Source organism: Notamacropus eugenii, chromosome 1 (assembly GCF_028372415.1).
Source record: "Notamacropus eugenii isolate mMacEug1 chromosome 1, mMacEug1.pri_v2, whole genome shotgun sequence".
In the NCBI taxonomy this organism is placed as follows: domain Eukaryota; kingdom Metazoa; phylum Chordata; class Mammalia; order Diprotodontia; family Macropodidae; genus Notamacropus; species Notamacropus eugenii.
In genome coordinates, this window is record NC_092872.1 from 530197599 (window position 1) to 530211070 (window position 13472).

A 13472-nucleotide genomic window follows, 5' to 3' on the forward strand; every position below is an offset into this window, starting at 1 on the left:
CAAGTTAATGATATTGTTGGGGTAGCTGGAAGAGCATTGGTGGAAGCACCAGCAGCTGAAAGGAAGCAGAAACTTGGAGTAAGTTCTGAGGGAAGGTGGAATAGGTACGGGGAGAGGGGGAGTACTTTCTAGGCCTTGGGGGACAGACAGCTTGAGAGATGGAATGCCCTGCCTGAGATAGACCAGCAAGCAAGCCTTTTTACCTGGGTTGAAGAAGTGAAGTATATAATAAGCTTGGAAAGGTAGGCTGGAGGCAAATTACAAAGGACTTAAAATGTCAAACATGAATTTATATTTTATTCTAGAGGCAATAAGGAGCCAGTGGAACTTTCTAAGCAGGGGAATAACATGGTCAGTTTTAGAGCAATAACCAGGGTAGTTGTATAGAGGATGAGTTAGAGAAGGAAAAGACGAGGTTGGGAGACTGATGCTATTGCAATAAGACAGACAAGTGAGGAGGGCTTCAGCTGAATAGGGCTGTGTGAGAAGAAAGGGATTGATGAGAGATGTAAGAGAGAGAATTACTAGACTTAGCAACCAATTGGATATGAGGGCTGAGTCAAAGTAGAGTCAAGGATACTTAAGTAACAAACACAGGTGCCCAGAAGAGTACTGGCTCCCACAAGAGGTTAGGAAGAAGAGGTGGGGTTTGAGGGGCGGGATAGAGAGAATAATTGAACTTAAGGGAATTGATGAAATCACTTAGAAGGGCATAGAACTGACCTGCACCACCTTGTAAACTTTGGGCAGCAGATAGGTTAGACTAGAGACTGACAATAGTGGGTTACTGTGGGTTATGTGACAAGCAGGAGAGAGTGCCCAGTGGAAATCTTACATTTTGCGAGGAACATCAGACATCCTTTGGTGGGCTATGTGTAGAGAGAAAAGAGAAGGGGATCCAGGGCACAGGTCATAAATGATGATAGAGCAAAGGAGCCTGGGAAGGATTGGCTAGAAAGGTAGGAGAACCAAATGAGCAATATTAGAGAAGGGAGACAGTATCTAGGAAAAAATGATGGTGAGCTGTGTTAGATTCTGCGGAGATTTAAGGAGGAGCACTGGGGAGGGTAGAGTCATTGGATGTGCCCAGTAAGAGATCATTATTAACTTGGAAGAGAGCACTGTCAGTTGAAAGATTAGGTTGGAGAGCAAAAGGCAAAGAGTTAAGAAGGAATATGAGATGAGAGTAAGTGCAGACAAGCAATGTAGACAGCTTTTACTGTAGAATTTAGTTAGGACATGGAAAACAGATAGGGAATGATAGTTCGAGGGGAGATAAGGTAAAGAAAGGAGTTGTTTGCAAGAGTGAAATGGGCAGCAAAGAAGAAGACAAATGATAAAGAGGCTGAAAGATAAAAAGAAAAAGGGTAGGGGTAAATGGATGGTGTGGATGCCATGAGAGGAGGAAGGGCACCTCTTCAGAAACTAGAGCAAATGGGGAATGAATAGGGAATGAGGGGAAGGAAGGGGTCCTTGATGTGAAGTAGAGGAGAGAGATCTCGTTGCAAATGGCCTCTATTTTCTTAGTAAAGAATGGGGCCTTTGTATCCCCAGTGCCTTGATGCCTAGTAAATGCATCATAAATGCTTGTTGGTTTGGATTAGACACAGCAAGAAGGGAGGCCTCTCAGCAGGGAGGGAAAGAGTGAATGCTGACTCACTCACTCTTTGGAGCAGCGGATGTCTGTGTACAAGGATTTAACCCCTTGTTCGGCCTTTTCACAAAGGACAGCCAACTCAGTTCAAAAGGTTCCTTAATGGAAGGAACAGCTGTGGAGATGATAGATCTTCCTCTGCTCAAAACCTGACTTCTGTTTAAAAGCTGGAAAAAACAAATATGTATGGAGTAGAGAGAAAGAGTCCTAAGCATAGAACACTGTCCCTGATTTTCTCCAAAGCTGGACAACTACGCATTTTTTCTTGGGCCTAAGTGAAACAAGGTGTTTGTGTATGTGTGAAAAGTGGTACTTTGCAAATGTGGGGAATGTGAAATTTTAAATTCAGGAAGGGAAATTTAAGCTTAAACCTTAATCACTGAAGATGTTGTGTAATGTTGTGTATCCATAATGTGCCAGGGATGTTAGTTAGAGACTTCATTGTGAGTTCTAGGACTGGATCCAGCTCCTTGAGTGGAGGATCCCCTTTGGTTCATCTTTGTACAGCCAGTGCCTTTTGATGCTGCATGAGAAGTAGAGCGTCTGGTGACATTTCATCTTTGAAATGAGGAAGGTCTGAGTTCAGCACAGTGAAAAGAACGTTAGCTCTGGAGTCAAAGAACTTCCGATGCTTGCTGTCTGTGTGGCTGTGGGCAAGTCTCTTAATGTCTCTGAGGCTCAGGGAGGCAGCATGTTATTAAGTGGATAGTGCATTGGATTTGTATTGGAGAAGTCTTGGTTTCAAATTCAACCTGAAACATTAATAGCTATGTGAACCTGGGCTTTCTCAGCCTCAGTTTCCTCATTTGTAAAATCAGAGAATTGGACTCAATGGGTTCTGAGATCCTTAATACTCTAAATGTATGATCCTATGATTTACATTTGTGAAGAGAATTCCTACATTGGGAATTTCCTACACTGATTTTTTAAAAAAAATTCCTAGACCCTGGAATATTACTTAGCACATAGTAGGCATTTAAAGAGTTTTTGTGATATTAGGTTAAATGGAATCAGATTAAATTAGGTATCATTTGACTATAAGGGAGTTTAAGGTCAGGTAGTTCAGTTTAGTTCACAGGCTGACATAGTCCTGACTTGGCACCGAACATTCCAGATTTTCAGAAACCAAAACTGTGGGTCATGATTTGAATACGTTTCTCAGGACCAGCTAAAGACTACAACTACATCGGCCATTCTTGAATATGGTGATGATCAGGAGGCCTAAACAATAATGAAAATAATGTCGTTGTTGTTGGAGTCTGTTCCGCCTCTTTTTGTATACCTAGTGGTTTTGTACAGTGCCTGACATATAGTGGGTACTTAATTAATGTTTATTGATTGAGCATTTCAAAGAGTTTACAGGACATGTCCAAGGTCGCACAGCTAGTAAGTATCTGAGGCAGTACTGGAATTGAGACTCCAAGTCCAACTCCCTTACTTTCCCACCTAGCTACCACTAGATATGGTGTTTCAATATGAATCTGGACACCAAGAAGACCCCACTGGATTGTCACACTCTGCTTTTTGAGAAAGGAAATTCAATGATTGTTTTTTAAATTCCTATTATATGCCAGGCATTGAGGTGGAGGGAATGGGATTAGGGAGGGGAGATGCAATGAATAAGACATAGTTCCTGCCACCAAGCAGCTTGTAATTTAATAAGGAAATGCATGTCTTAACAGTATTTCTTTCTCTGGTTGCAGTGCAGGAGGTGATGCCTCACTAGACAGTGTGACTACCTTGCCTAGTAAGTAAAGACCTGATCCTTGGATCTATCCTGAGATCTCGATGTGGGCTCTCCTGAATAAGGCATCCTAAGAGTAAATCCTAGCCAAGAAAGGCACAACATGACTCCTGTTGAAAGCCTTTAAAGGGGAGGAAGAAAGATCTCTTTCCATTCATCTCCACAACCTGGTCTATGTGTTTAGTCTGGTAGAGCTTACACCTCCATAGTTGAAACACTTTAGTGCTATGCATACCTGCCCCTGAGGGATCCAGTTCTTGGAGTCAGTCCTGCTCAGCTGATGGCTTCTGGTCCAGACCTGGCAGATGCTTTATCTTCCTTTGCATGGATTGCTGCACTGGAACATGGGGCCAAAAATAAAGCTCAAGTTTGGGGAGGGGGTGTTCATTCTGATCTCATAACTTCCCCAGTTAAGAGTTCTTTGCTTTTTACTCCCCCTCGCCCTGCCAGATATCCTCCGAAAGTTTAATAGGAACCTAACAGGCTTCGCAGTGGGCGTGGGGAATGCTGATGATGCCAACGCCTTCCTCAATCAGGCGGTCCCAGGAGCAAAGGCTGAGTATGGCATTGGGGGAAGGGAGAGGGAACATGGAACGGCTCATCAAAGAAACCCCTTTCTGATAATAACAGCAATCCTGTGCTTTTGTCATTGTCCCACATATGTAGGGCAATGGGCCTTAAATGGCTTCCCTCTCAGTAGGCTCTAATCACCTTTGCCTGACCTCACTTGCAACTAATGTATTTTCAAGACAACCCAGTCAAGACCAAAGTCTAAGACCATGATATCAATTGGAGTTAGCAAAGTCATGCAAAGACTGACCATTCTCTGAATCTAAGTCCAGTGCCCTTTCCCCTTGCATCATCTTACCTCATGTCCCAGAGGGTGCTCAGGCAGCATAATGGCCCTCTTCTCTAGCTGTCTGAATTAATCAGCTACAAAAAACAAAACAAAACAATACTCTGTTGAACTACAAAAAGAGTCCATCCAATGAGCATAACACAATGATGCTGAAGGAATCACCTCTCCTTCAGAGCCTTGTTAGTGGCAAAACAGGACTGTGGGATCTAGAATTAGATGGCACCTGAGAAGTAATGGGTAGAAACTGCAAAGAGGTAAATTTAGGCTCACTATAAGCAAAAACCTTCAAATGATTGGAACTGTCCCAAAGTGGAATGAGAGAGATAGGAGATAGTGGGTTCCTCCCTCCCTGGAGGTTCTTAAAGCATAGTCTGGATGACTTTTTGCCAGGTATGTGAAAGGGAGATACTCATTTAGGACAGATTGGATGAGAATCCTGATTCTACCATCCATATGACCTTGGGAAATTTACTTAGTTTCTCTGAGCCTCAATTTCCTTATTTGTAAAATGAAAAAGTTGTACTAAGGGACCTTTGAGGTCCCTTCCAACTCTAAATCTATGAAGCTTCTGAAGTACCTTCCAAGGTACAGAAAGCCCTTACATTATAGAGGAGGACACTGAGGCACAGAGAGTTTGGATATATATTCCACAAAGTTAGATGTATTACTTACATTTATTATTCATTATTACATGTATTACTTACAACTGCATTACACAATTACTTAACATGGGTAGTAAGCAGCAAAACCAGGGCTGTTCTATAGCACATAAGGACTATTTTTAGTAGATTACCTTGAAAAAAAGAACAGTGTAGAGTGGAGAGAGTCCTGGATTATAAATAGAAAACCTGGATTTGAATCCCTCCTTCGGGACTCCACCATGGTCCATTCCCCAAAGAGAGTTTAAAATTGTCCCATTTATCTACTTAAGCTCAGTCTTTTGACAGTGACATGAACTAGTCTGAGATTAGGGGGTCTGAGTCTTATTCCTGCTACCATCTGAACAAGGCAAGTGGTGTTCACCTCTCAGTCTAATGTTTTCTGCCTGCCAAAGGGAGATAATCCAAGTGAGATCTCTACAACAGTGGCTTTGAGAAGCAAAGAAGATGAGTCTTTTCCCCCCATTATCAGAAGGAACAATTGTCTTTTGCTCCACAGGGGACTTATGAAGCAAATTCAGACCCTAGTGCAGAAGATGAAAGATGACCAGGTGAGTTTGAATTAGACTGGTTTATGAAAAAACAAAAGTTCTAAAATTCAATCCATTCAAATAAGAGGAGGGGAGAAATGAACTGCTTTAGAAAGTAATGATTGTCTCACTCTGGAAATATACAAGCAGAGTATCAATTAGCATCTTCCAGGGGTGTGCATAAGACCGTAGCTCTAGAGCAAGAAGAGAACCTCAGGGGGCATCTAGATTAACTCAGTTTATAAATAAGGAAACTGGGCCCAGGGAGATTAACAGATTTGTTGAAGAAAGCCTTCCTATAAGGGCTAGATGACAGCTGTGATCCTTTTCAAAACTGCAATTCTATGCCTCAATATAACAAAGATGTGTAGAGTGGCATCAATGTGTTTGGTGTCCCTTTGCAAAGAGGTCAAGTCAAGAAGCATTTATTAAGCACCTATGATGGGTCAGGTACTCTGCTAAGCCCTGAGAATATAATTAAGAGCAAAAACTAAGATAGCACCTGCCCTCAGAGAGCTTCCATTAAGCCGTGAGCCTGGACAGTTCCAGAAGACCCAATGGACTCCTTGGGGTACTCTGCTTCTCTTATCAGAAATAGACAAAGTGTAATGGAGTGATATATTTAGCATTCTCCTTCCTCCATCTAGAGAATTGATTTCCCAAGAGACTGGAAGATGGTCACTGTGCTCATCGGGACTGGTGACCTTTGTGACTACTGTACTGACTCGGTAAGTAACAGCCCTAGGGATTTTTTTGGCCTGGGCTTTCAATGTGAAGTTCCAGGTCCAGGGAAAATTTGAGAAAATTCCCTAGAGCCCTAGCCATCACCATCTGACTACACACATGCACTCACAACATGCCCTCACTCTTCTGTCTCACCCCTAGCCCTAGCCCTGGCCTCAGGTGTCTCATTTCAAGGCTCAGCTCAAGCGCCTCCTCTTAGTTAGATTTAGCCCGGTCCTCTCAGTTGCCAGTGTCCCCTTTGGAAATTACCTTGTATCGATTTTGTGTATATTTTATGTTGTTTATTCTCTGTGTACTTGCTGTTTTCCTCCATTACCTAGCATGATGACTGTCTCAGTCAATCAACAACTAAACCAATTATGTTCAAGGGACAGTGCTAGGCACTGCAGATACAAAGACCAAAAAGAAACATTCCTTCCCTCAAGGCAGTTCCGTTTTAATGGAGGAGCTGTGCACAAGTAGAAATACATATAAAATGAATATGTAAATATGAGCTTAATTTGATGGGGAATCAAGAAAGGTCTCATGCAGGAAGTGATGTTGGGCTTTTAGAAATTCTAAGAGATGAAAATGAGGAGGGGCTGTATTCTAGGCATGAAGACATCCTGTACAAAGTCATGGAGACAAGAGATAGAACAAGAAGTCTAGTTTAGCTGAAATGTAGAACACACGAAGGAGAATAATGCATAAAAAAGGCAGAAAGGTAGGATGAGGTCAGATTGTGAAGGGCCTTTAATGCCATGAAGAGGAATTTGTACTTGACCCCATTCCCTGAATGAATAAACCATCATAAAGCCATAGAACTTACCATAGGAAGAGACCTTAAATGGTCACTGATCTCGAACTGTCAAGGTGTCATCTAATCTCGTCCCAACATTTTACAGATGAGGAGACCAAAGCCCAGAGAGGTGAATTTGTAGGAGCGCTACCAGTGGTTAGTTCATAGCAGACCAGAATCTGAACCAATGTCCTTCAACTCTAAATCCAAGGCTTTTGGCACTTAACTGTGCTGCCTTAAATTCCAGAGCATCCCAAAATTGCAACAAGGGAGCAAATAAAGGGTCCTTGTTCATACCCTTAGATAGGTGCTAATATATTTATCATCCCTTCAGTTCTGATGGATCAACAGAAAAGGAAGAACTCAGGGTATATTGGAAAGAGCACTGGACTTAGGAGGTTTGAAAAACTAAGACTTGAATTCCTGGATCTGCTAAATACAAGTTGCATAGTCCCATGCAAGTTGTTTAGCCTCTCCCAGCCTCTCTTTCCTTGTAAAAAGACAATTCTTCTTTGCCCTCTGTCCCTCCAAGCATTGCTATGAGTATCAAAGGAGAGAGTAACAACAATGAAGATACCAGTCTATAGGACTTCAACAATTTCAAAGTGTTTTGTTTGCAATGTGTGACTGAGGATTATTCCTAAAGTATTTTGTGATGGGGGGGGGGGGGAGGTGTATTTATATATGTGAACTCAAACTGTGAGTTGTAACTGTAGAGTTCAATAAAAAGAACTTGCCTCTTTCTACTTCTTTAATAAAATTCTTTCAGTCATTCAGCAGCCTTTAATGCCACAATTTTAGTTGTTTTTTCAGTCATTTCCTTCAAGGGTCCTTGTCCCTGGTATAGAGGAAAAGAATGCCCAATTTGAAATCAGAGGATATAGGATCAAACCTTATCATTATTTCTTGTCTTGGGCAAATCCTTTTACTTCTTTGAAACCTCATCTATAAAATGAGAAGTTTGGAACCTGAGGTCCCTTCTGGCTATAAATACTATATTCCTATGCTTTTAGACCCAGATAGAGATGAAACATGATAAGCTGGCTATAGCCAGAGATGGGAATAAGGTTTTAGTTCCAGAGTAATGAGTGAAGACTGAATCATCTCTTATCCTAACTGTCTCCTTCTTTCCTTCCTTTCTTTTGCCAGAATTTATATTCAGCCACCAAATTTTCTGCTCACCTTCGGGATGCCTTGGACTTCTTGCACAAAGAGGTAGGTTCAGCAACCTCCTCTCCATGGGAGGAATTCATGCATCATAGAGGAGAACTCAGCTTTCCCTATCTTCTAATGGACATGGGGAAGATGGTAGAGGGCTGGGATTCAATGCAGCTCATTGGGGTTCATATCTCTGTGTATTTTCTACTTTCTTCTGGAACCCTGGTGCTCAGAGACCACAGGTCTTGTAAGAGAAAAAACAAACACGTGTATTCTGAAAGCTAATATGAAGCAATCATTCAATTAGCAAGTGTTTAAATGCTTACTATGTGCCAGGCACTGGGGACACAAATATGAAGAATGAAAGGTTCCCTATTCACAAAAACTTGTATTCTGTTATGGAGGCAAGAACATAGAGACACATCAGCAACACCACAGATATAAAGCATATGTGTGTATATGTATGTATGTGTGCATATAAGAAAATCCCACGTACACACAGGATAGTTGAGTACTAGCAGTTTGGGAGGGAAGGCATTAGTAATTGACCGTATCAAGAAGGGCTTCATGTAGAATATGGTGCATGAACTGCATCTAAAAGGAAGAAAAAGGCTCTGTGAGGTGGACCTAGATAGGGATGGCATTCAAGGCATAGCAGAACAACCAGTGCAAAAGCACAGAGATGGGAGACAGAGCATCATGAGTGAAGGACAGAGTGAAGATCAGTTTGGCTGGACCTCGAGGGTGAAAGAGGAAAAACCTAAGATCATGGCATGTGTCTGCATCACTTCCTGGCAAATGGAGGGAGAAGAAATGGAAACGGTGTCAGATTCTTGGGCTCAAAGCTCACTCCAGATGGTGACTGCATCCATTAAATTAAAAGGTGCTTGTTCCTTGGAAAGAAAGTTATGGCAAATCTAGACATTATACTAAAAAGCAGAGACATCACTTTGTCAACAAAGGTCCATATAGTCAAAGCTACGGTTTTTCCAGTAGCAATGTATGGCTGTGAGAGTTGGACATAAGGAAAACTGAGTGCTGCAGAATCAACGCTTTTGAATTATGATGCTGGAGAAGACATTTAAGAGTCTCTGGACAGAAAGGAGATCAAATCAGTCAAGAAGTTAATTCAGGCTATTCACTGGAAGGTCAAATACTGAAGCTGAAGCTTACTACTTTGGCCACATAATGAGAAGATAGTTAGGGCTTGTTGGAAAAGCCCCTGATGCTGGGAAAGATTGAAGGGAAAAGAGCAGAGAATGACATGGAGAAATGGTGTCATGGAAAAAAATGAACATGAACTTGGATGAACTTTGAGAGATAGGAGAGCAGAGAAAGGCCTGGCATGGTGTGGTCCATGGGGTCCCGAAGAGTCAGACGTGACTGGATAACTGAACAACCACAAATGGGGTGGAGCATCCTACTGCAACTGAGCTGCTCCAGGTCCACCTGTCCCCATTTGGCTCCCTGTGCATCAGACCAAGTCTCCATGCCAGTGCCAGCACTGCATGGCAAGCTGCAAGGAATCCCCATACCACCTCCAAACCTGGAAACAAAGCCATTAGCTCAGATGCCTCCTGGAGGCCCTGAATTTGGGCTTGGAATGAGAAGGATCCCATGCCAGCCAAATGTCCCTGTGAAGTCCCCTTAATCTCTCTTAGCCTTAATTTCTCTCGATATTAAGCAAGAGCCATAATATATAACATACAGTGTAAGGTGGTTGTGAGAAAACTGTTCAGAACTTTTGAAGACCCTCCCCAATGAAGTCCAGAAGTCAAACTGTCAAGGAGTTCTTTGACTACTTGGTTTAAGCAACTAAATGAATGTTCAAAAGGCACCCAACTGTGTAGCTTAATTTGGAATGTTCCGAATAGTTAATTAGTTCTGCTCTATCTGAACAGCACTCTCAAGTTTTGTGAGGTTAGTCTTTGGGTAGGAGGTCATGGAGATTCATCATTTCACCATACTCAAGGATCTGACCATGTTACTCCCTTGCTCAAGAAAATCCCTATTGCCTCCAGATAATTTATAATTGCCTGCATCCCTGGAAATACTGGATACAGTTCTAGAACTGGCATCAGGAATATCTGAGTTTGAATACAGCCTCTCACATTTTCTAGCTCTATGACAGTGAGCAAGTCACTCAATGACTTTCAGACTCAGTTTCCCTATCTGTAAAATGGGGATAACAATAGCACCTATCTCACAGGGTTGTTATGAGGATCAAATGAGAAACCATATATCAGGTACTTTGCACACCTTAAAAGTGGTATATAAATGCTGGTTCTTATTATCCTTCCAGACTGATTTCCTGTTCCCTACATGCTACTCATTTCAGCCAAACGTAAGAATTTGCTATTCAAATTGCTACTCAATAGTCAGGGGAATATAGAATATTTTCCCACTACTTCTACTGCTCTATTAACAACAAAAATAATAACTGACCTTTATGTCATGTTCTAAGATTTGCAAAGCACATTATCTCTTTTCATTCTCACATAAATCCAATGAACAACAGATCTTATTGTCCTCATTTTACAGATAAGCAAATTAAGGCCAAGAGAAGTTTAGTGTTTTCCCAAGGGTCAGACGTAGCTAAACGTGTGTCTAAGCCCAGATATGAACTCAGGTCTTAAAGAACCCTATTGCAGATTCTACGTTAGGGCTATTAAGTAAGACAGAGTGTCTTGTAGTCCTGGCCTTGGAGTTGGAGTATGGATTTCACAGAGTATGTGATTTCACATCTCAGCTCCATGCTTACTAGCTGTAGGATACTGGGTCAGTCACTTTATGTCTCTAATAAAGGTAAGTTTCAGCTTACCCTTTCTGTAGAATGCTTTTATAACAATACTTGTACAACTCACTGCCAGTGTGGTAAATTAAAATAGCTGTATCAATGTGAGAGGTGATTTGAAGCAGTTGTGGCCTATCTGTGAGCTATGTCCTTATATTTAGGTACCCAGAGCCTTGGTCAACCTTGTGGACTTTATGAACCCCATCATCCTGCGGGAGGTGTTCTTAGGTAACCAAGATAAGTGTCCAATACTGCAGGCAAGGTAAGCAGAGGGGTGATGGCAGAATTGTATCTTCTGCTCTGGCTCATAAGGGTTGCTGGCATCCAGCTGTTGACCCATCTGGTTCTTCATTTCATGCTCTATCCTTTTTGGAAACCAGATGTTCTGAGGGAGCTTCCTTCTCTTGGAGCTGCCTGTTCTAATTTGTGCCTGGCCCTACTCCATTCTCACTGATGACACAGATTATGCACACACAAGATGCCAGGCAGGGGACATCCATGTCTCTGTGGGCAAGACTGAAACAAAAGATGATTTTGAAGGGAGAAATCCCATTCCCAATAAACATTTATTAAGCACTCGCTATTTGCTAGGCAGCGGCTAGATGGCACAGTGGACAGAGCACGGAGCTTGGAATCAGGAAGACTCATCTTCATTAGTTCGAATCTGGTCTTAGAAACTTATTAGCTGTGTGATCATGGGCAAGTCACTTACTTTGTTTGCCTCAGTTTTCTCGTCTATAAAATGAGCTGAAGAAGGCAATGGCAAACCACTCCAGTATCTTTGCAAAATACCCCTACCAAAATGGGGTCATGTAGCATCCAACATGACTGAACATCTGCTAGGCACATGGAATACAAAGACAGAATGAAAAGCAGTCCCTTTCCCTGGGGGACTTAACGTTCTACGAAGGACTGCACCATGCATACAAATAAGTAGTTATGTGATTCATTGAAAAGGGAGAGAGCCCTAATAACTAGGGGGAATAGGGAGAGGCTGTTGCATGTGAGTTGAGCCTTGAAGGAAGCTATGAATTCTAAGAAAGAGAGCAAAGGAGGGAGTGAATTCCCGGCACAGGAGACAGCTTCTGCAAAGGCCTGGAAATGGGAGATGGATTTTAGAGAACAGACGGTATTCCTGAATGATTTGGGAATGGAGCTATCAAACAAGAGGGAGCAGTAGCAGTCACGTTGAATGGTGGCACATAACAGTATTCCAGAGCAGCAATAGCAGAGTGCTACATGCTACATGCATGTTACATACATGTGAATACTCTGGATGCATCCTATTAGAGACTTGTTGGGCCTTTTTTTCCCTGGCCAAATTTTCTCCACCTTAGCAAAGTTGTCCCTACCTCTTTCCATCCTTTTCAGCATTCAATCAATGAATTAATCCACCTACAAGCATTTATTAAGCACCTAGTGTGTGCCAGGCATTGGGGATACAAGAGCAAAATAATGAAACAATCCCTTTTTCCTGCACTAGCCCTGAAGTCTAGAGGATCTGAGTTCAAATCCAGCCTCAGACAGTTACTAGCTGTAAAACACCGTGCAAGTCATTTGATTCCAATTGCCTCCTCCAAAACAACAATAATAAAAAAGAATTCCTAACTTCTTTCAAGGCTAGTTCGGTTATCACCTATGTGAAGATTTCTTTGATCTTCCAGGTTGTTATTATTTTCTCCCTCCTGAAATTAAGCTTATATTTTAGCAGGAAAGAATGCATACAAATAAATGTATTTGGCACAGTGGATAGAATGTTGAGCCTGAAGTTAGGAAGTTCTAGGTTCAAATCTAACCTCAGCTTGAATACTAGCTGTGTAGCCCTGGGCAAGTCACTTAACCTCTGTTTGCCTTAGTTTCCTCAACTATAAAACGAGTATAATAATAGCACCTACTGCCCAGGGTTATTAGGAGGATCTAAACTGAAAAAAATTAATATTCAGGTTTTTTTCAGTTGTGTCTGACTCTTCATGACCCCATTTGACATTTTCTTGGTGGAGTGGTTTGCCATTTCCTTCTCCAGCTCATTTTGCAGATGAGGAAACTGAGGCAAATAGGGTTAAGTGACTTGCCCAGGGTCACACAGCTAGTAAGTATCTGAGGTCAGATTTGAACTCAGGAAGACGAGTCTTCTTAGCTCGAGGCCCAGCACCATCCACTCACCACCTACCTACTCCATAAATTTTAAAGCATTATATGAATGTTAATTCTTATTGCTATTATGATTATTGAACTAAAAAAGATGTTGGATTTAGCCTAAGCAGCCCTGGGTTCAAGTGCCAGATCTGCTTCTTACTGATATGACTCTGGGTCGGTCACCTGTCCTCACCAAGTCTCAATTTTTTCATCAGTAAAATGAAATTAATACCTATAGTCTTTACCTTATAGGGCTATTGTGAGTAAAGCACAATTGGCAAATTGTAAAGTTTTCTACCGAAGTGAGTTGCTATTGTAACTCTACTGCCTGAAGGTCAGGTGTGCTATATCTCACCCATCCCTCAGGATTCTCTGGACCCTTTAGGGATATTTGGGTGTGTCTAGACTCTTTGCCG

At 42.0% G+C, this 13472-nt stretch overlaps 1 protein-coding gene across 4 annotated transcripts in view; it reads left to right on the forward strand.

Moving 5' to 3' along the window:
• The window catches only part of PLB1 (phospholipase B1), a 227650-nt gene that overhangs the window by 141417 nt on the left and 72761 nt on the right, over positions 1-13472 (forward strand). For all 4 annotated transcript variants that reach the window (XM_072634072.1, XM_072634073.1, XM_072634074.1 and 1 more), the window contains 6 exons: positions 3358-3401; positions 3849-3957; positions 5416-5467; positions 6094-6174; positions 8118-8183; positions 11082-11182. In XM_072634072.1, coding sequence (XP_072490173.1) covers positions 3358-3401; positions 3849-3957; positions 5416-5467; positions 6094-6174; positions 8118-8183; positions 11082-11182 — 453 coding nt within the window. The remainder of the gene's footprint in view (positions 1-3357; positions 3402-3848; positions 3958-5415; positions 5468-6093; positions 6175-8117; positions 8184-11081; positions 11183-13472) is intronic.